We start from the raw sequence: 22,651 nt of genomic DNA, 5'->3' as shown, positions 1-22,651 counted from the left end.
TTTCTGTGCTGTGTGCTCTGACATTTGTTTCCCTGCTAGACTGCGGGCAGGGGCTGAGTCTGACTGTCTCTGCCCCTTTGAAGAGGTGTGAAGTAGGTACAGAGGGGTAAGGGAGGCGAGAAGATGAACGGGAAGGAAAGGGTGAGCAGGTAAGGAGAGAGGGTGAGAACAACAGTTTAGTGAGCACTTCCTTTGTGCCCACACAGTGTTCCAAGCACGTTGGACTCACATGATCCTTTCTACAGCCTTATGAAGTAGATATTACTGTTCTCACCCCACCTTCACAAACAAGGCACAGCAAAGTTAGGCAATGTGGGTAGGTGGTAAATGGGGGATTTGGACCCACGTAATTAGGCACCTGGTACAGGCTTTCACCCACCTGCAACAGGGCTCAAGTGCATGGCGTGGAGGAGGATAACATGATGGGAGCAACAGGATGAGAAAGATGAGTGGGAGGAGAAGAGAGTGGAGGAGAGGGGGTGAGATAAGGGAGGATGAGGGGATAGGAGCATGCTGGGTTAGACAGGAGAGTGGAAGTTAGAAGGGATGTAGGTGAAGGTGAGAAAGAGGGCATGAAGGCCTGAAGTCAGATAGGAAGTAGGAGCTAGGGTGTTGACCAGAAAGGGCTGGAGGTGAATGCCAGAGTTTGGAATGAGGAGAGGATGGGCTGAGCTGAGCAGCTGTCCTGGTGTCGTCATCTGGTGGGTGCTCCATCCAGCATGCTGACCTCTGAGTTCCCTCTCCCTCCCATCTCCAACATTCTTCTCCATTCTCTCTTCGCAAGCCACTGCCCACTGCCAGGCTCACGTGGACCCATTATGGTCACCAGAAACTGTAGCACCTGTGAAATGACTGAGTCAGACATCCTGCTCTCTGATACCATCTCTGCTCCACAGGGTCGATTTGCTCAAATCGGCTTACTGCAGCTCTTAGAAGCTCACTGAAAAACTACTGGCCCTTCCTATGTTTTCATCTCCTCACTCCCCTCCCTGACTGTCCTGTCCATCCTGTCTCCTGGGTCAGCCCAAGGTCCAGATGAACCACCATCTGTCTTCTCTACCCTGTCTCCCAAGCAGCTAAGGGCCACTGAAGGAAGCTGACCCTGAGGACAAACTGTTGTCACTCTAAAATTGCCATCACCAGCTTCAACGGGGCGCTCCCAAATCAGACATCCCAACTCCCTCTTCCGCTCTCAGCAGCTGGGATTTTACACCTTCAAGCCTCCTGCTCAGAGCCACCTGTTCAGTCACTTGCACCTCTTTCATGGTGAAAGCAGAAGTCATTAGATAGAAACCATCAGACAGGACCAGCCTCAGCCTGCTGCAGACCTGTGTGTATCTGCTTCCTTTGGGAGGCAGTTCCTCCCTCTGATGTTCTGGATCCCATTTGAGTGAGGTCTGGCGTCAGCCCCTCTTTCCTCATCTCTCCCCTGGGTCTAGTCTGCACCCCCAACCCCAACCTTTGTCAGCGGCTGGGAAGGACCTGCTTGGGGCCTTTGCATACATTTCTCTCCCTGCTGGGAACTCCCAGCTTTTTGCCAGTGTGACTTCTACTCACCTTTGAAATGTCTGCTTATATGCTGCTTTTTAAATAAAAGGGCACATTTAAATTGGGTGCCCTTGTTAATCTCCGTCCCAGTCACCCCTTTACTTTTGCTACACAGCTCTGCCCACAATTTAGAATTATCCTTTTATTTGTTATACTAGACGTGCCTGTCCCTCTCATAAATCTGCAAGTCTCACCAGGGCAGGGACTATGTATCCCCTAGTTCCTGTAACAAGCAAAGGGCCTGGCCAGGAGTAGATGTTTTTAGAGCAAATGAGTACATGAACAAGTGTATGGGAAGCAGAAGAGAGCTGTGGGAGAGGGAGGAGGAGGATGGAGATGGAAGGGAAGGAGAGCAGATGGAGAGTGAGGGAAAAGGATGGTAACAGTGTGCAAAGGCCAGGTGAGGGATGAAGGGGAGATGAGGTGAGAACGGGCCAGGCAGAAGGGGTCTTCACACTGGTTCTGAGTAAGGCTTCCGGACCCTGAGTGGGCTTCCAGGAGCTCTGTCCCTTGGCCATGCTGCCTGTGAGGCTGGAAGGCAGAGCTGGTGGGCGGGGCTAGACTTTATCTTGGGGTGCAGCCCTAACCTCAGATGGTGACAGAGCGGGAGCCAGCAGGGGTTTTGCAAACCGTCCCGATTGCAGCAGGCCAGTAGTCTCACTCTGGACAGCGGGTGGGGCCTGGGCTTATCTCCCAAGTACAGCCCTAACCTCAGATGGTGACAAAGCGGGAGCCAGCAGGCGTTTTGCAAACCGTCCCGATTGCAGCGGGGTTGGGTTCCCGGGCCAGGGCGACAGTGCTCAGTGTGGGGCGACAGCTTGGGGCTTTGGGGCAAACCTTGGATTGTGGGGCAGGGGGCTCCGATCTATGTATGGCTTGCTTCTACCTCCCTCAGGTCCCTCTAAAAGAGAAGGGGAGGAGACAGGTGTGCAGGTGGGTCTCTCTACCAGGAAGCCTTAATTTTCCCAATCCCTAGGACCCTTCTGCTGCTCCCAGAAGTCAGAACTGGAGCCATTTTCCCCTGAAAATACCCACCATCTCCCCATGGGGGGCTGCCTCAGGGAATTACTTATGGGTTACTGAAGTTTTCGTAGGGCCAGGCCAGGCCTGCTTATAAAGGCCAGTCAACTGAGGCTAGCTAGGAGTCCTGTCAGGTTGGACCATTCACACGTTGGAGCAGTTCAGGCTGAGTCCTGAGAGGAGAGGTCTGCCTGCTGGGAGCCAGCGAGGGCGACGGGAAGTGACTGGCCTGCCAGAGAGAAGACACACAGGAGCTCAACCAGCCTAGCTACTGTTACCTCAGCATCTCCTATACAGCCTCTCGTCCCAAAGTCCCCTTGCTGGCTTGGGGCAGGGGATGGGGGGGAGGCAAGAGGCCCCTTTCCACTCCCACAACCCTAACCGGGATCTTGCAACACCGGGATGGGGGCCCTGGGGGCCCAGGAGTGTGGCAATCCGTGGGGGATGGGGTGAGGAGGTGTGCACCCAGCAGGGGCAGCAGCTTTCACAAGCAGCCACGGCTGGGGACTGACCTTGGCAGGCTCACCTTGAGCAGCTTCCTCCCCTTTCATGGTATCTCCAAACAACTTCCCTTCTGAGCTGTTTCCCTGGGCCTGAGACCCTGTCTCTCAGCTCTGGACTCTCATCCTAGTCCCAGTTTTGTTCAGTAAGGAAAAGTGGGTCCAGCCATGGATCCTAAAGCATGGAAGTGCCTGTATGTGCCGTATGGACCTTGATTTGCTGGTTTTCCAGTTGTCCCTAGGGCTAGTGCCTCTCTTCAGGGCCCCTCCTTCTGCTGGCTCCTTTCCCAGTGGCAGGTGGAAGGAGGGGCTGGGCGGCTGCTCTCCAACCCATCCTAGCTACTGTCCTCCCTGGCACAAGGAATGAAAGGAGTCATTTACAACCCAGTTCTGGCGGGAGGGAGGTGTTTTTCTTGCTTATCCTCTCTTCCTTTTCTCCATTCAGCCTGCCTCCCACAGCTTCCTTTCTTTTTCTGGGTCATCAGGACACCTTAGGGCCTGTGCATTTGCTCTCCCCTCTGCTCACCCTTGCTCCCAGTTTGGCACATCTGCCTCCTCACAGTTTTTTTAGGTTTAACTTCATGTCACCTCCTCAGAGAGGCTTTGTCTGACCACTCCCGCCTCCAAAGCCTGCCTTCCTGCTTGTTTGTTCCATCTTCAGATGGAGTAATTTCAAGAATTCAATGAAGGTGCTTTCGAGAGAGGTGATGAGCAAGGATGAAGGGGAAGCAGCAAGGAGAGCAGGAGAACCTGGGCTGGCAGGGGTCCCCCAGATTGGGAGAGGGAGCTGTGAACACCTGTCTGAGAGGGGAGGGCCTTGGGGGATGAGCACCTGGCCCCCTCTCCTGCGGCACCCCCAGCCTCCTGCCATGCCTGGCACACCATGGGATGACCAAGGGAGAGGATCTGGAGGGCAAAGGAAGACTTTCAGCACCCTTGCTTGTTGCCTTTTTCTTTCCACCCCTTCAGCTGAGAGCTGGGTTTGTCTTGGCCGCCAGTTCTTGGCACTTGTCAAGGGCCTGGCACAGGAAAGATGCTCAACAAGTATTGTCAAATAAGTCACTTTGGCCCAAACCAGCTGAGGTCAGGTTAAAAGCCTCACTCAGCAAGTGTGACTTCTGGCTACCTGTCATCTGCCTGGGACATGATGACAAGAGGACTGGGGCTGGCTTACCACACTGCATCACAGAGGGACCAGGTGTGCTTGTGCCCTGAAGTGAGGCTGGGGCCCTCCTCCAGACCTGGTGCCAGGTCCCCATCCTGAGGAGCCCAGGGGACATGGAGGCTGGGAAGAGACATAGGTCAGAGCTGGGGAAAGAAGCTTGGGGCTGCTGTTGAAGCACCCCAGGCCCCACCACCCACCCGGGAACCTGGAAAATAAGTCAAGGGGCAGTGGTCTTAAGCTGAGAGGAGGAAATCCGGAGGTTGAGTCACTCACCACGTTCTGTACAAACCCCCCTTATGCAACCTGTCCCCCTGGGCTGAAAGGAAGGCACGGGATTCTCCCAGGCATCTGCTGACACTGGCACCTCCCCTTGCAAACTCGGGAAGCCCGGGAGGGTGAGGGAGGTGGACCATCTAGCGAGGTTCAGAACTGTCTGTCCAAACCAGGGACGGGTCCCAGGGCACAGGAACAGGAGAGATGGTGGCTGAGAGGCACGGAGGCCAAGGCAGGAAAGGGCTAGCGCTCTGGGAGAGGCAGGCATGGTGCGCATGGATGCCCAAGATGGGGGAAGGCTCTGACATACATGGACCTGGGGATGGAAGAGAGAGACAGGGAGGAAGAGCAGGAGGTGACGTGGGGGGCCAGGCCCATCTCTCTCCCTCTCAGAGCATTCTTCCTTGCTGTCTCACTCAGGCCTCCTTGGCAGTGGCCTATAGAGTCATTGGCCTAGCAGAGGCTTTAGTGAGCCTGCACTGTGCCCTGTGCCTCTGGCTCTTGGAGGCAATCCCCGATTAGTTACTGACTGGGATTTGTGTGCCCTGCTCCCTGCTGTACACCTCTGGTGGGAAGGTGTGAGCACAGAGCAGAGAGACAGGTGCCTTGTGCCAAGACAACAAAGGGACTAAGTGAGCTTCAGGAGAATGTCTCTTATCCCCTCTGGCCCTCAACTGCTTTATCTATAAAATGTGGCTCCCACTATCTTGCTTGTCTGAGGGCAAAGCCCACCAGATGATCTCTTGAGGTCTCTTCCCACATTGCTTGAGATCTGTGATCTTACGGAGTTCACTTTGGTTCTGCCGCTAGCCAACCATAACTCTGGGTAAGTCCCTTTCCTTCTCTGAGGCCTCAGTTTCCTCACCTGCAAAATGATAAGTTTTGATGAGATCTCTGAGGTCATTTCAGTGGAGTAATAAATATTCATGCTTACCAGGTGCCAGACCCTGTTTATCTATGAACATAACAACACTAAGAAATGGGTACTGGTACCACTCACATTTTGCAGATGAGGAAACTGAGGAACAGAGAAAAGTAACTGGCTGAAAGCAACACAGCTAGTAAGTACAAGAGGGAGATTCAAATGGCAGCTTAACAGCACTGCACTGTTGACTTGTAGGCTTGAGTTCTGTGAAACAGAAAATGCTTTGCACATGGGGTTCCACTGCCGTCTTCCTTATGACTTTCTCATGTACAAACAGGTCTCAAGTTCTTTCCCAACAGATTCCTCCCTCAAGCACTTGTAGTCTCCTGCTTTAGGGAACCCAGGCCCCAGGGAATGAGGGACAAAGAAGGGAGTGGGTGGGTGGGAGCCATGGAGGGTGTCAGTTTGGTAGACCAGAACTGTGGAACTGGAGAGAAGGAGTTAAGTCCTGGATCAACAGCTAAGGGACCATAAATAGGGCAGAACCATCTGGAATTTTTCTTTGGTCTCCTGGGCTGGAGCTCCCAGACCTATACCTTGAGGTGAAAGAAACAGGGCTGGGGTCAGCAGGCCTGGGCATAAGGGACTGGGTGGTGCTGGGATCTCTCTACAAGGCACAGAGTTCTCTTAGGAGAGGTCCAGAGGCTGTTCCAGGTCCTGGGAGGTCAGGGGGTGGGGTGCCTTCAATGCCCAGAACAGTGTGGGCCAGTGTGGGGGCAGGGGGAGCCCAGAACAGAGTGACAGCCCACCCCTGCCTGGCCCTCTGGCTGTGTGGTGTGTTGGGGGGAGCTGCAGACAGCTGTCTGTATTCTCAGATATTCATTTGGGCATGGTATCCACAGGTATGTAGACCCAGCTACATACATGTTCTTGGAGCTCCCCAAGCCACACATGCAAACACACACACACACACACACACACACACACACACACACACACACAGGCCCAGTGTACAGTCTTGGCACTGACTCAGAGAGCAATTTTATTCAGCCACAGAATCATTATGCTGGGGCCTGCCCTCCTCTCTCTCCACCTGCTGCCATTTGTCCATGGTCCGTGTCTTAGGCTTGGCCTGTGAGGGGCCCTAGAGCAGGGTGGGAATCCCCAGGCTCAGGTGGGGTTGTGGGGGCTGGTAACACAGTTTGCCAGCCAGGCTCAGCTGCAGCCCCCCACGCCCTTGATGAGGTTGGCAGCCTCAGGGATCTGGCGGAAGAGGTTTCGAAGTGTGTCCAGCTCCTGGGTCAGCTGCTCCACGCGGCTGCGGAGGCGCTCATTCTCTGCCATGTACTCCAGCACCTTTTGCTGCGTCTCCAGGATGCGCCTCTTGGCCTTGTCCCGGCTCTTGCGCACTGCGATGTTGTTCCGTTCCCGCCGCAGCCGGTACTCCAGGCTGTCTTTGTTCACTGCCTTCTTGCCCTTGTGAGAGGGACCAGCTGGGGAGGGCACCTTGAGGAGGGGGCTGCAGGGGTTCGCAGTGGCTGCCAAAGGGGCCTGGAGGGGAGGGCACAGAGGGAAGAGGTGAGGGTTGGCCGGGAAGCAGAGTGGGACAGGGCAGGAATCCCAGAGCCAGAGTACACTTGGGCAGCAAAGGGATCTGGGATTCAGAGCCAGCTCCTGGCTTCTAGTCAGAACAGCCATTGCCCTGCCAGATGCAGAAGGTCCTCCGCTCTGACCAAAACTCCCTTTCATGTTCCCACACTGCCTGAGGACACTCTCCCTCCATCTATCTTGAGTCTCTAGTTCTACAATTGCCAGGCATTTCCTCTTCTAGAAGCGGGAGAAAAAAATGAGAGGAAGGGGTTGGTAGGCAGCAGTGAAGCTGGTGGGGTCCTGAGGTCAGGGCAGTCAGCTGGCCACAGGGGTCATGGTCTTGTCAGGTTCCAGCCACATGGTGAGGTTCAGGTGGGAATGAATTCACAGGGAGGCAAAGAGGGGTTCGCCACCCACTCATGGTTGGCTGGTGAGCACAGAAGACTTTGGGATGGATCGGTTTCACAGAGGAGTATGAAGACCCATTAGCCTAAGAGGGGAGCTTTGAGATCCTCCATCCACAGGGGCCTCTCTCCAGTTGGGGTGGCAGGGAAGAGAACTGGCCTGCTCTTACCTTGAGGACACGCAGAGGCTGGCTGGGTGCTGCCAGGGCTGGGGGCAGGTGCATGGCCGTCTGCCCACAGTGTGCCACTTGGTACTGCAGAGGATTGTAGCTGCCACGGCTGGTCCCCCGGCTGCACTCTGGCCCCCGAGGCTCCTCCTTCACGGCCACAGCCCTGGGGTCGTAGCTCCCTGGGCTGCTGTAGATGCCAGGCCCCAGTGCCTTCCTTTCGGGTCCGAAGGTATGTGGGGGGTAGGCGAAGGGTCTCGGGTCAGGCGGCAGGTAGTGGGGGAAGGCGGGGGTTCCGGGTCCCTTAAGGCCTCGGGCCTCAGGTGCCGGTTTCACAGCGAAGAGGTCAGAGAGGAGCTGCTCCTCCCCAGACTCAATGTAGGCGGAGAGGTCGATGGAGGCCTCATGGTCACACATGTCCCCCAGCTCCCCAGGCCCGGCTCGGGCCCCGGAGAATTCGAGTGGCTGCTGGCCGGCCCGGGGCTCACACTCGTAGTAGGTCCCGTGGGACATGGCCGGCCCGCCCCCTCTGCTCCCCGCCCCCACCGCTTGTTCTTGGGGCACCCTTTAGGATGCTGGCCTGCCCTCTCTCGATCTCCCTCTGCCCTGATCTGCCCTGATCTGCCCTAGATCTTCCCTCTCTGACCTCCTCTGTCACCCACTCCTGCGTGGCCTCTCTCCTCCCTCCTCTGCTGTTTCCTTTTCCTTCCTCTGTAGCCAATGCCTCTTTTCTCTTCCCTTTTTTCCCCCTCTCTCCCTGGGTGACTCAGGGAGGGGCAGGGCGCGCCCTGGACGGAGGGATGCAGGCCTTGGAGAGCTGGGGTCTCTGGCCTATTTAGCAGTTAGCTGAGGGCCCTCTTTGGTCGGGGTCCAAGCCAGGGTTCTGAAATGCCCAGGAGGTGATGCTGCTGGGAATGCCTCTTGTCTCCCCGCTGAGTCCACAAGATTCCAGAGTCTTCACTGAGGACACCACCTCACACTGAGTGTCTTCCTCCCTCCGGTATCCAAAAAGTTCTGTGCAGAATGAGGTGCCAAGTCAGAATGAACATAGAAAACCCTCTCCCAGTGCCGACCCCCCAGGCTGATCTGAGCTCCTCCCTTGACACGCCTCTCTCTCTGCCCCCTGCAGTGCTGGGCTCCACCTACCCCCAGGGGCTGTCAGTTCCTTTTGTAGCCCCACCTCCCAGGGCATTCTCCAGGGTGCAGGCCAGGGGGTATTGTTTGAGGGGTTTAGGAAGTAGTGGTAGGTTATGGGATCAAGCCATCCACAGGGGCCGTATTGTGGTACAGAGCATGCTCCTTTGCTAGGTTTTTGCAAGGGGTCTGGGCAATAGCCCATGGGTTTCCAGCCCTGGGCAGCTCTAACAGCCTAGCACTGTCCTTGATTGCAGGCTTGGCCTGGTCAGGACTCAGGCCCTGTGCCCCAGGCCCAGTCAGGCTGCTGCCCCAGGAGCCGTTAGCTGTACACCTCTGGTGGCTCCAGCACCTCTCTTCCAGCTGCTTTGCGGGGCCAGACCGCTGGTCCTGAGGCTCTGCCCTGTTTCCTGTGCCCAGCTCAGTGCTCGCTGCAGCTCTGTTTGCTGTCTTTCCTTCTGCATGGCCCTTCTCTGACCTTGATGCGTGTCTCTTGGGTCCACTTCCTCTTGTGAGGCTTGAGAAGCCTTGTCTTTTGTCATCACCTCTTCCTGGGGCTCCCTTTCAGGGTCTCCAGGAGAAACCCAAGGCTTGCTCTCTGAACTTCTGGTCTCATGCTGGGCCCCCTCTCCCTTCCCTTTTCTTTTTCCTCTGGGAACTCCCACACCCACCTGGGAGAGGCACCACCTCTGGCCCTGCTTTGACCTGTTGAATTTCATCTACAGAAGGGACTATAGGCCCAGTGAAAAGGAAAGGACATGTAGAAATGTGTACTGGCTCTTATCATCAGCACATGCTGTGAGTGCCCTGTGGAGGCCAGATTTTATAGATCTGGCGGCACACCAAGGGCCACAGTGGGGCAAATACAGAGCGGAGTGTGTGCCATTGAACGCTAAAATGAAGTGTGCAAATGCAGACAGGACTGCCTACGAGTCAGGCAAGCTATTCCTCTAGCTGGCATCCTCCTTCCTCCCTCCCTCCCTATCCCTACACCTGCCCCAAGAGCTTTCTGTGCACAGTCACAGGTATTTCCTATGAAAGTTCTGACCTGGCTTGGGAAGATCTGTGCATCCGGGAGACAGATCTCAGGAACCAGCTGGGGAGATTTCTGCCTTCTCCCCATTTCAAAGGATCTTGTGCCAAATAGGTACCAGAGCTGAGCTACTTCAGCTTGGTGGCGGTACCTCTGTTTACCACCAGGTGGCAATATTGATACAAAGTTTGGGACCTGAGGGGCTGCTGTCGTGGAGAATAGGGTGGCCGACAGGGGGCAGCCTGCCGCCGCCCTGGCAAGAGCAAACTGCAGCGGGACCTGCGAAGGAGGAAGAGGAAGCATGGCGGGGCAGGGGCTCGCAGAGCGGTTACGACGGGGAGAGCTGGCAAGCCGAGAGGGCTGGGGCTAGGGCCTTGTCTCAATGAGGAGAAATTCTGCCCCTCCGTGACTGGGAAACTCATGATGGTCAAGGCCTGGAATTTTCTGGTGTTAACGCTTTTTAATCACTGAAACACCTTTTTCCATGCTGACCGTTTATTTCCCTGAGAGTTAAGTAGGAAGGTAAGCAAGATAGATGGTATTTTTATCTCCGCTTAATACAAGGAAAACAAGACTGAAAGGCTGAAAGGTCATCCAAGGATGTGGGGGATCCCCATACATTGATCTTGGGGGAAAGGGCAGTGCACTAGTTCTTGAAAGCCCCAGGCCTGAAGGGATAGGGACAGGGGGGCCGCGTGACTCGTACCCCCTTTCTCCTCGTCAGCCACCCGGGCGGGGCCTGCGTCAGGAGTGGGCGACCCGGGATGGAGGGAGCAGGGAGGTGTGCAAACAGAGCACAGGAAATTAGAAAATTGGGACGCTGCTCGGCGGCAGGGAGATAAGTGATCTCAGCCCCTCACCACTCAGGCTGGTGGCTGACGCTGCTGCCTGCCGCACTGACATCAGTGTTGCCCAGTAACCAAGGGACTTGGAGGGGGCAGCGGGGCTCTGGATGCCTGGGCAGGGGAGGAGGGGTTGCTGGACGGGAAGGGGGTGGGGTGGGGAGTGCCTGACCAGGGCTGGGGGATTTGGGGCTCTGTGTAGCTGCTCAGGAGCTCTCCCTGCTCAGCAGGATTTCTCTCCTTGCCTCTGCTGTTGCTCCGTTTGCCTGAATTGAAACAATGCATGGGTATTATCTCAGTGGCTCTGTAACCGGCCTCAGTTCAAAGTCCATCTTCCCTAAGTCTTTCCAACAGGGAGGAGGCCAAGCCTGGTGGTACAGTGTCAGGGAGAACTGGGTTTAAATCCCTCCTGTGTCACCAGCTGGCAACTTTCGGCAAATATCTTAATCTTACTTGTAAAATAGCAGCGTAATGTCTGTTTTGTCAGGTTAATTTGTCAGGTTAATTGAACTTTGAATGATAACGTATGGAAAGCAACTGGTCTCACCCAGTCTTCTGCAGCCCTTCCTCTGACTGCCCCTTTGCGGTTTATGTGTCTCTTAAGCAGACAGTATCTGCAGCCTCATCTAATTCCTCAATCTGACAAGCATTTTTGAGCCCTGTGCAGGCTCGGGGGTCTGGCAGGTTCAGCTTTGGCCTGTGGCAGCCCGCAGCCCAGCTGGAGTGGACAGTTAGTGAAGCTGTGAAGTGCCCACATTTGTGACATGTGCATTCTTGCCTTCTCTCCCCCACCAACTGTTTGCTCCTGGAGTGGGGGGTCAGATGTATTTTTTGGACCTTTTTAGTCGTGATGACCATATTGCCTGAGTTAAAATTAAGGACAGGTAGATTGACATCTATGACTCATTTTATGAAGATAATGGAACAAAATATTTGAAGTTTGTGCTCACTTGGAAAATTCAGGAATAAGTTTGCTATTGTCACAGCATATAGCAAAATCTTTCGACACAGTGATTATGTGTTGTATGACTCTATTAACGAATGAATGCCTAAGCAGCTACAATTTCAGTAGCCTCCAAAAAGCTCCCAAATTCTCTAAGGTCAGAGCATCTGAATTCCTAGCATTAAGGTGACTGATGGGGTTAAGACAGGGTAAAGGCCCAGGTTAAAAATAAATGCATGTTGCCCAGGAGGAGACCCACATTTGCCCATTTGAGCATGTTGAAAAGATCAGCAAGTGTCACCTTACAGAGAGAAAGAGGGGACAAGTGTCTCCACGGGTGAGGGGGGACTGGGGAGGGCCAGATTTGTTGGAGTGGGGTGGCAGGGAGGAGGCCTGGGGCAGTTCAGGGAAAGGGAAAGCATGTAATGGGAGAAGAGGGGGTCTCAAAGGGAGGATATGAGGCTTGGAGAACAGCCTCTTGTATTAAGACTGGCCTCTAGCAAGCAAGCTTTGTCCTGGCTCTTTTGGGACAGCCTTGGGCTGGAAGATTAAGGAACCCTTTGAGATTAGGTTCAGCCCTCTTTTTTCTTTTCTTTATCTCCAAGTGCTAAATTGGTTAAGTGACTTGCCCAAGGACAGCTGTTGAATGGCTGGTCTGGGACTCAGAGCAAGTGTCTGTGTCGCTGTGAATGCAAGCCTCCAGCCCCAGTCTAGAAGAATCCCAGCCACAAAGCAGGGGTGTTGGGGCCAGGCCAGGACTGGGAGCAGAGGTATGTTGCCTGCCTGTGTCCTTATGGTGTCCCAGATGGAGGAGAGTGATGTTTTAACACCCCTACCTCCCACCCCCATCCACAGCCCGCCCCATGGCTGTCGGAGGTGCTGGCTCTGGAATGATGCTGTCCCAGGACAGCAGGGAGGGCTGCCCACAAAGGACTCCAAGTGAGGACTGGGTCTAATTCTGTCAACTTCCTCCAGCAATTAAACACAAGCACCAGGAGGTATTTGTCCCACCTCTACTGCTTCCTCCTTTGTCCTAGACTAGTCCTCCTAGACTTCTGATAGAATCCGGACTTGAGTACAGCCTTTCAAATAAGCCCACCCGCCATCTCAGAAAGACCTAGGTGTCATCTTACCTAAGCTGCAAGAACTCTCCAGAGGACACATCAGCAAGCTACAAGCCCACCTTTTCTCTAACCCCTCCTCTCAAAGAACCTGCCAAAAACCCTGGCCATAAAAAGCCTCTTGACCTGTTAGAGACCCTCTTTCCTTTGTTCTGCTGGCCAGGACAGAGGGGTCCCTCTCAGATTCAGCAGTAAACCTGCTTGGACTGTTGAGTTCATATCCCCTCTTTCCCTTTCAACTTCCACCTGGATATCTTCCTTTTGGATGGCTCTGTGCAGATGAGGGGACCCTGCCTTACTTCCAAGTCCCTCCATCAAGTCCCCTGGGCCTGGCTGAATGCTCTCTTCAGTCCCCCTGGTGTCTCTCTGCAGGCTCCGCCTGGCCCTTCCTTTCCTACTTGGCTGCAGCTGCCTTTTTGCCTCCTTCCACTCAGCTTTGTGCTTTCTGTCATCCATGGTCCCCTCTTCCCAACCAGTGGGCAGCTCTCAGTACGGTGCACAGAGCAGGAACTCAGTAACACTTGGCAACTTCATGGGAGAAATGAGAAAGTTTTTGGCTCAAAGCAAGAAGTAGCTGTTTGACTGTGCTGGCACTGGGTCCCTAGGACAGAGCAAGGGCCTTTGTGAATGTCATCCTGCAGAACTGACACAGAGAGGAAATGCCTAGAGCCTCGGTTTCAGAAGGTCATTCAATAATCACCACCACCAATTTAATTTCCATTTAAAATTTTAATAAATCAAAAGAAAAAAAAACCCTCCACAAAACAAGCAAAAAAACTCTATACCTAAACTAACTCAAAGACAGAAGATTATTATCCAGGTATAACTCAACCCCTCCCACCCAAGACAAATCAACATTTAAAAAATCCAAAAGAAATAGAAATGCCGACTTCAAAAATATTTATCCAAAAAGTAAGGCATCCACTTTACAAAAACCCCAAACAAAAACAACTGAAGGAGGGATGGAGTTGGGAGGAATGAGAAGAGGGAACAAGAGGATGGTCCCCTGGCCCTCCAGGGGCCAGCCTGCCCCTCTTGGAGTCCACTCTGAAGGGACCACATCTCACCCCCACAGGGTCCGGCACAGGGAGCTGGGACTCTGGAGCCAGGAAGGCTGCCTGAGTGTCTCGTTTAAACAGAAGGGTTGGGCAGTTGGGTGTAGGGGGACTCCTGCTTTGGGACAAAGGGCTTCTAGTCCTCAGCCTCACAGGTGTGGAGGGAGGCTCAGGGCCCAGGGCAAACACTGTGGCCTCCTTTGGAGCAAGGCGGAAGGTGGCCTCTGCCTGCAGGGTGGCCGGAAGCCCACATACCACAGAGAATGGGCTTTCCTGAGGGTCTCCAAAGTGGGTGCCATCTGTCCCTGCCTGCTCATCCTGCCCCAGAGGCTGTCCAAAGACCGGACAGTGGTGGGACCAGAAAGAGAGGTTTATCTGAGTGGGTTGAGTACAGGAGAGGACCTGGCCTTCAGAAGACACCCTCTGCTCTGTCTCTGAGGTTATGGATGGGCACCTCTGGAGGTGGGAAGCACCCTCCTTCCCGGGAAGGCTTTTCATACCAGGTCTGTCCTGAGGCTTAGAAATAAGGGCATATTTTTAGGTCCCACTCTTGGATGGGAGGTGACTTAAGGCTGATTTGGCTCGGGTTTCAGGCCTGAAGGGCTTGGGAGGCTTTCACACCCGGTTAGCCATTTAGCAGCAGAGCCAAGGTCCAGAGAGGGGGCAAAGGGCATGATGGGGGCACTGGCAGTGCTGGCTCTGTCAGGGTGTTAGGGGCACAGCCGCAAGGATAAGGAGGGGCCGCTCCATCCCACAGGGGTGGGGAAGGAGGAGATGCTGAGCAGCTTTGTCATTAGGAGAGAAATGCCTACTACATTGAAAATAAGCTTTCTGGCTTCAGGAAGCTTTGGCACCAAGTTGGGGGCAGGATGCAGGAGACAGGGACAGGGCTGAGTTTCTGCAATCTGAGCCTTTCCCAGTCTGCTCCAAAGGCCTGGCCTGGGGGTAGGGGTAGAGGGCAGTTCTCCTGCTCATTGGTCCTTAGCTCAGTCAGAAGGCGGTGTCCTGACAGGAACCTTACTCTGGACAGGGAGCCCAGGCTGGGGATGGAGAGGGGCGGAGGTATGGTGGGGAGGGGTAGGCAAGAGAGCAGAGGGAAGCATCCTTTCCAATTGCTTGGGTCCCTGGTGAAGGGAGGGGGATTCAGGTCCCTCCAGCTGACCTTTAATGGTGACAGATTTGCTCAAGTGGGTCCCTCCCAAACTGACTCACTGCTGTTTCCATTTCTCTCTGAGCTGAGGCCTCCTGCAGGCTCAGGAAGCGGAGGGAAGGCAGTACTGAACCCAGGTTCCTCAGGAGGCATGGGGTGTGGGCCCGGAGGGAGGGCCCTGCAGGGCTTCCCGCAGCTCCTCTCCTCCCGCAGCTCAGAGCAGCTCTGGTGGGGGCTTTGGGACAGGCCTGGGAGCGAGAGGCTGGTTCTTTGGGTACAAATATGTCTGTTTATGGTTCCTCACCACCAGCACCCAGGTCCTGCTACTGCTTGAGAGAAGCAGAGGTGTGTGTGTGTGTGTTAGGGGACCCAGGCAGGGCAGGAGGGCAGAAAGGGGGCGATGGGGGAGAAGCCAGCTGAGAGGGGATGGTGGTCCTCAGGGCTGGGCCTGCTCAACAGCATCCTTGACCTTGGAGGCAGTGGGCTGGTAGATAGGCTGCCACTGCTCCTCCGTGTCCCCATTTCTGTGCTCTGTCCCCGAGCTTCCATCCGCCTCGGGGTACACCACCACGCACATCTTCTGGCTCACCAGGGTTAGCATCTCTGCAGGAGGTGGGCACACAGAAACCAGGGCAGTGCTGAGTGTCCCACCAACCCAGCCAACCAGGCCATGGCCCTTCCCAGCTCTCCTGTGCCTGGTTTTGCTTCCAGCAGAGCCACCAGGGCCTGTGGGAGATTCCCTTTCTGGGAGCTGACCACCTCATCTCCTCCTGTGTCTCTGGGTGGCCTGCTTGCCCACTACCCCTTCCCATCAGAGCCCTAATCCTCCAGCTTCCCCAGACCTGTTGACCACAAATTCCAGGGTCTCCACCGGTCTTCGCCTAAGACAGCTCCTGAAGGACAGCTGTCAAATGGCCTGTTTTTGAGGGTCTAAGGCCTGGTGGGAACAGCTGCTCTTTCAGCAGTGTCTGGGGTGGCTTGGCCCTGTCTCCTTCTGTAGGGCTCCTTGGACCAGCCCAGGCCTCCTGCTGCTGCCGGGGTTGCCCTGCTGCTCTGTTGATCATTCTGTCCCTGACCAGGAGGCCCTCTAGCCACCCAGAGCTGTCAGTAACTCACCAATGAAGTCGTTGAAACATTTGGGCTTGTGTTGCCAGTAAACACCCAGGAAATAGACAGGAACTCCTGTCAGCATGATGGCCAGGCCGATGCCACACACCACAGGCTCTGACCACAGGCTGAAGACCAGCAGGAAGGCCCAGAACAGCAAGTAGATGATGGGGAACAGCAGGTTGATCTGCAGAGCAGAGGCACTGTTAGCTGTGTGAACCCCACGGCCCCCAGGAGCAAGGCTTCCTTCCTCTTCTCCACCCACAGAGAAGCATTGTTGAGGGCAAAGGCTGGGCTCCACTCAGCTCTGTGGCTCCCATACCCTGAGCTCTGATAGAGCAAGTGCTATGTTAACAAACATGGGTGAACTTGGGCAGTGGGACAGGAAGAGGAGGGGACTGGTGAGAGATGACCCTTATATGGGATCCCTCCCATATGGGACCAAACAAAGCCTATAGCCTGTGGCAGCCAGAGAAGCCCGTGGTGTATATTGGTATGTATTTGCTGAGGTCCCAGGGTAGAGAAGAGGTGAGACGATGAACGAGGGGCAAGAAGGAAATGACCTGGGTCAGTCAGGCACTCTGCCCCTGGTCCACTTCTAGGCAGGGCCCTCCTCTGGGCAAGCGGCAAATGTCTGTCCCTCTTGCCAAGACCAGTCCCTCTCAAGCAATTTGAGAAGGAAAATCTGCCGTGACCCGAGGAAGCAGGAAACCTAGTATAGTGTAAGGCAGTCTGGGGCCTTGACTTTACTCAGAAAGAAGCACCAAAGATCTGGGTGTTAGCCCTTGTTGTGGACCACAGGTGGGAGTTCCCAGCAGAGTCCTCCTCAAGACTCTAGACTCAGCCGCCTTTCTCCTCCTGTCCTCTCCTCTTAGGGCATGTGCGTGTGGTGGGGTGATGGGGTTCTTGTACCTCCTCTTACCTCTAGGAGACTTTCTAAGACTAGTAGGCAAGTATCAGTGGAAAACAGATTTGGGGAGCCCTCAGTTCCTCAGCTGGAAGTATCTTTTGGAAGCATCTAGTCTCCCTCTGTTTCCAGAGTAGGACTGCTCAAATAGCTCAGGGCTATCCTCTTTTCTTCTCATTTTCAGGAGAACCCATGGTGCTCTCATATTGTATTCTGAGCAATCCCATCCATTCCCATCACAAAGTTATTTCCTGCAGCAATCAATAGGTTTACTGGGTACCCTACTCGCATAGGCCACAGTAGTTTAAAAAGGGAAGCTCACAGAGGGCTGGAATAGACTGGAAAGCTTCAAGGAAGAGGAAGTACTTGAGGGCCATGTGAAAATGGTTAGAATTTGGATAGACAGATGGCAGAGAGAAACTCATTCTGGGAAGGAGACATAACACAAGTGAACCCAGCTATTTGGAGGGATGGGGAGGAGACTGGCCAGACTAGAGGGTCCAAGGAAATGCTGAGAGGTAAGGGAGCATTGGAAAATCAGCTAGGTTTTAAGATAGAGCCATAGGAGACAAAGGAATGTGATAAAAGTATATTTAATCTAACTTATTCTTCCAGCTGCAGTTTGCTCTGCTCCTGTTCCCAGTGGAGAATGGAAATAGCTGCCCCATTCATATGTACCCTTTTCTTCCCAAAGTATCTTCTACCATCATAGAGATAATGATCTGTGGTCAGCAGCTGAGGACAAGGTCCTTTAAAAACCTGAGCTGCAGCTAGGACCAGTAGAGGATGGGGAGAGGAACCCAAAGGGAGGTTTTTCAAACCTTGATGGGGCGGGGGATGTCAGGCTTCTTCCAGCGAAGAACTATCTGTCCAGCAATTGTGACCCCATAGAAGAGGTAGTTGATGAAGCCCACGTAGTTGATGAGTGTGTATATGTCACTGGTGACCAGCATCAGCAGGGTGGAGATGCACTGGGGGGAGAAGCTCATCAGTGAACAGAAGGGAATTTGGAGACTGAAGGTGGCGTTTACAGATGATAGCATTTTATAATAAGCATGTCTCACAATGGAAACTCCACAGCCTCCCCTAGTAACCCCGGACATTGCTAGCACCTTCGTGGCCAGGAAGTTTTATTGCAGAGGTGATCACCAAAATACTTAGCCACTGCTATGGCCACTGCTCAGCCCTAACCAATCAGGACAGATATTGCCTGTAAACAAATGGATTGGCCACATGGTGGCACCTGGCTCTATGACTGCCCTAGTCTTATTTACATTTCCTCCTTAATTGTAGCTCAAGTTAATTTGTTTTTTTGTCCCTTAGGGAAGATTGTTAGCTGCAGATTAAGGCTTTATTCTTGTGCTCATCCTCTTCTCCTGGTTGAATCACCTAATTTATTTTTCTTCCTTTTCTTTAAAAACAGTTATATAGCACTCACTAGGTGCCACACCCTATTCTTAGCATTCTACAAATATTAACTCATTACATAACATCCCCGTGAGGGTTTCTTGACAGTCCACTTTCCAACCTCAAAATTGTCTCAGTAGCTCTCTCAGAACCATGTTTTTCCCCTCTTTTAATTTGCTAAGGCCAATAGGACAGTTCTCTTGTGAGATCTGATGGGAATAACTGAGAACATTTTAACAGATGAAAAAGCCAGATTCTTACTGTACTTGCCTTGAGGTCATACTGTTGCACCAACGGTTCAAACAGAAAAAAAGTTCGTGGTCCACTGGGAGTACTGAGCCTTCTCCAATCACTTTCACAACTTAGCAATCAAGATGACCTTCATCCTGTATCTGAACATTCTGAAATTCCCCCTAATGCTGTATGTACAGTGAATGCCCTTGACTCCCAAGAGCTCTATTATCTTGGTCTAATTTGCTTCTCTGGTGGGCCAAAGACATTTCAATGTTTTTTTCTTCTTTTTTTTTCATTTCAATGTTTTATTCAGAATCCAGAAGGAAAAAACATAACCCAAAAGACTAACTGGGGACAAGTCTGTCTTCCTTCTTTTTGCTCCCCAGGGTCATTCTATCCCATTTTCCCCAATTCCAAGTTTCATTTTCTCTGTTTTCAGTTTACCAGTCCTCCTTTCTTTATGAATTTGGTATTTGGTGTACCCTTAATGCTGAATTTGTTTCAGTGATCTTTCCCAAGAGACTGGCAGAGCCTCCTGGGGTGAGAAGACTGAGGCAAGGGGTGGGGATGTTCAGTGACTGGCCAGGAAGAGAGGCCCAAAGCTGCAACCGTGTGGGCTACAGGTGCTGAGGGGGAGCCAAGAAAGGAGAAGTTTCTTTGTGAAGTTATAGAGTCTTAAGGCAGTCATTTGAGTCTGACCCAAAAGTTTCGGAGAATGGGAGTGAGCCAGCCTGAGGGCCTGCCATTGTTTCAGGACTCAGGGTTTTCCCTGCTCTATCTTGTGATATAAATAAAGTACACGTATACCATTTGCCACATTATCTAAGATTCGGTGAATGCTAGGAGCAGGCCAAAAGGGTGACAGGAGTGTGTGGGGGAAGTGTGAACTCCCATCAGCCCAAGCACAAAGAGGGAGGGTGGGTATAGGGCTGGTGCAAGGAGGGACCCTTACTGTGAAAAGCAAGGCTGGGATTGGAGTGCAGCGCTTCACGTGGATCATGGCCAACACGCTGGGAAGGTGGCCCTCCCTGGCTCCAGCAAAGAACAGCCTGGCAGAGAGGAAAAGCAGGTCAGCCTGGGATGGCTCATGGACAAGCTGAGGAAGCTCCCTCCCCAGCCTGGGCCCCTCAGCCTGGGCCCCTCAGCCACGGCCATCTTCTGCTCACACAGGGCCATCCCCCTCCCAGCCAGGTCCCTCCCTTTCCGTGCACACCTTCTGGCTCAGGAATCACAGGGCCCATGTTCACAAATGCAGGTGCAGGCAGGCCAGAGGCAGCCAGTGGACAAATGGGTGGATCCTGGGTGCATGGAGACCCTGAGTGTGGTCCAGGGGGTTATAGATTATTGCACTGTACCTCTGTGGGTCTGTCACAAGGCTGGGGCACTACAGGAGCAGCTTCTCGCCTGCCTTAAGCCTGAATTCCTTTAAAAATGTGCCTCTCGCATCCTCAGGGGATATAGGTTCTCTGACACATGGGGACTGAACTGTCCAGGAAAAGACTTAAAAATATTCATATCCTGGTCAGGCAGCAGTTGCTTCTGAGGAGGCGAGGAATGGCTGGTGGACTAGAAAGTGACCAGTGGGAACTCGGGGATATGTGAAAATGTTCTGTACCTTGTTTAGGTGGTGATTACGTGCCTGTCCACAACTGTCGAAATTCATTAGCCTGAACACTTATGAGCTGTGTACTTTATTGTATGTCAGTTATACCCTTAAGCTACTTATTCTATTCCCAAAAAGCCATCCAAGGAAATGAACAGTTAGTGAAAGGTGTACATACAAGGATGTTTTGACCATAAAAAAAGATTGGAAATATACTAAATGCCTGAAAGTAGGAGGTTGATGACATAAATTATGGTGTATCTATAAGATGGAATACTATGCAGTCATTATAACATTTTTGAAAAAAACTGATAACATGAGAAATGCTCACTATACACTGTTAAATGGAAAAAGCAAGATAGAAAACTGTATGATTCCAATTAATTTAAAAAGTATTGCAGGCATGTAAAAACATTAAAATACCAACTGATTATCTCTGGGTGGGGGGATTTTGAATAATTTAAATTTTCTTCCTTTGGTTTTACAGAAAAAATTTAGATTCTAAAACAGACAAATTTATAATTAGAATAAAAATCATTTTTGGAATATAAAAAAAGTAAACTTTTTGAGATAATTGTAGATTCACATGCAGTTGTAATAAATTATATAGAGAGATCCTAGGTATCCACCCAATTTCCCCCATTGGTAACATATTGCAAAATGACAGCACAGTATCATGACAAGAATATTGATGTTTAAAAGCTATTTTTAAAAAGTGAAATTTTAACATAAAAGACAGCTCTTCTTCCTCTTACCTCTTCGGAAAGAAAAGAGAATACTCTAAGCTGCTAGAAGTCATTTTCATATTAGTGAGAATTAGTGCAGGGTCTCCATGCACAACTTTCTCTTTTCTCTAGGATTTTGTAGGGAAAGGAGTGCAAGGAGTGAGAGGAAGGGGATGGTGTAATGGGGATGGACAGAAAGGCACAAAATCAACTCTCTGTGTGTTCTGAAGATAACTGTCACTTACTTTGTAATTTGTGTATGAGGAAGAGTAGAGCTGAACAGCAGCAGCCCGCCAGAAGCACTGGAGTCCGTTATGGTCTCAAGTACTCATATGCTTCACTATCAGTTGCCATCAACTGCCTAGGCCAGTGTCACTAGTTTCATGCAGCCACACTAATCTGATGCATCCCTCTATGGTACAGCCTCATGCGCTCAACTATGCCCCAGGTGCTCTGGGGGCCTCATCATGCACATAGCCATGGTCCTGCATTCACATCCCTTCTCCACATGCAGCTGGACCAAGTGTGATTGTCCAAGTCTAACAGCATTTGCAAATGTCAAGCTCACAGCAGACAATCTTTGCCCAACTAGTTGACAATGGAGGAGACAATGACATTAAGCATGACACACACCCATACACACTCCTACTCCTCAGGAAGGACCATCCTCTCTGAGCCCCAAACCACAAAAAAGAGGAGGGAAGGAAGAAGAAGGAAGGAACTGGAAAGATGAGCAGAGGAGGCCTGGTGGGTGAGCTGTGCCTCTGAATCAGAGGTTGAGCACACCAGAGCCATGGTGTCCTGCATGCACACAGAGCGATACCACATGCATGCAGACAGCTGCTTGGTCTGCCTGAGGGACAAACCCCGCTCTACAGTGACTGCAGCCAGTCACTTTCCTCCAGCAGATCCCAGAGAGCCTCATGGGTTACTGCTCTTCCACTGTTCGCCCTTGGCTGGGGCCTCCAGGTGACCACTGCTCCTGTGTAACACGCACACGAGGTTGCTGTGGGTGAGTGTCACAGGGTCCTGGGGGGCAGGGGACACCCATATTCCCTCTTTCCTGCCCTGGGTCCTGAAAACATGGCACCCCCTTGTCATTTCATGGGAACTCCTCTGTAGTGTGATGGTGGATTTGAAAGCAGCTGAGCTTCTGGACTTTGGTTCTCTGTTTCAGGTAGGATTGTGCCCTGCAGGCAGGGGGACTTTCTAAGAACTCAGGGAGGACCCTTTGAACCATGCCAATGGAAATCATACAGCATCTACCGGCCTCAATGGCCCATTCTGGAGCCAGAGAGAAAGGACCCCAGGAGGGCCAGATTCCCGGTTGAATGGAGGCAGGAGCTGGAGACTCTGGGGCCCACTTGTGCTTCTAGCTTCCCTGAGAGTTTTGGGGCAGGGATATGGCTTTGAACAAATGCTTTCCTCTGGTTCTTCCCCACCTCTCATTTCATCTCCTCCACCCAAGTCTCATGGGTGGCCACGTAAAGGCCTCCCACAGCCTCAGGTCTGTTAAGCGGGGAGGAGCCTGCACCCACAGGGGCTCACAGATGACCCTGTCCCACCTGCAGTCTGACCCCACAACCTTCATGGAAGGCCAGCCTAGAGGCCCAGGCACGGGTCCCTCTGTGTCCCTTTCAGACCCAGCTCCTTTCTAGTCAGCACAGCCCATTCCTAGGTGAGAGGAAAGGGGCTCTGGGGCTGTAGCCCAGACTTTGTCCTGTTGCCAGCCACAGTGCCCTGACCTGGGACTGTGCCTCCTCAGCCTTCTGCACCTGCGGAAATGAGGTGGGGCAGGATTCTTGCCACTGCCTGTGAAGTTACACGCATTGTAGGTAACCACGTGAGCAGCACACAC

General features: G+C 52.8%; 2 protein-coding genes across 6 annotated transcripts in view; both read right to left on the bottom strand.

Moving 5' to 3' along the window:
• Nucleotides 1–6,395: 6,395 nt before the first annotated feature.
• Nucleotides 6,396–9,698, bottom strand: CEBPE (CCAAT enhancer binding protein epsilon). Its single transcript, XM_036884577.2, has 2 exons — nucleotides 7,536–9,698; nucleotides 6,396–6,922 (listed from the first exon to the last, which is right to left on the bottom strand). The coding sequence occupies exons 1-2, from the start codon at nucleotides 8,043–8,045 to the stop codon at nucleotides 6,587–6,589; spliced, it is 846 nt and encodes a 281-aa protein (XP_036740472.2). The 5' UTR covers nucleotides 8,046–9,698; the 3' UTR covers nucleotides 6,396–6,586.
• Nucleotides 9,699–13,314: 3,616 nt separating this feature from the next.
• The window catches only part of SLC7A8 (solute carrier family 7 member 8), a 47,723-nt gene continuing 38,386 nt past the window's right edge, over nucleotides 13,315–22,651 (bottom strand). For all 5 annotated transcript variants that reach the window (XM_036884518.2, XM_036884517.2, XM_036884519.2 and 2 more), the window contains 4 exons: nucleotides 19,418–19,514; nucleotides 17,646–17,795; nucleotides 15,927–16,104; nucleotides 13,315–15,413 (listed from right to left, as the gene is read on the bottom strand). In XM_036884518.2, the coding sequence (XP_036740413.1) occupies nucleotides 15,247–15,413; nucleotides 15,927–16,104; nucleotides 17,646–17,795; nucleotides 19,418–19,514 (592 nt within the window). In that variant the 3' untranslated portion in view covers nucleotides 13,315–15,246. The remainder of the gene's footprint in view (nucleotides 15,414–15,926; nucleotides 16,105–17,645; nucleotides 17,796–19,417; nucleotides 19,515–22,651) is intronic.

Source organism: Manis pentadactyla, chromosome 11 (genome assembly GCF_030020395.1).
Source record: "Manis pentadactyla isolate mManPen7 chromosome 11, mManPen7.hap1, whole genome shotgun sequence".
Classification (NCBI taxonomy): Eukaryota; Metazoa; Chordata; class Mammalia; order Pholidota; family Manidae; genus Manis; species Manis pentadactyla.
This window is presented reverse-complemented; position numbering and strand designations above follow the sequence as displayed.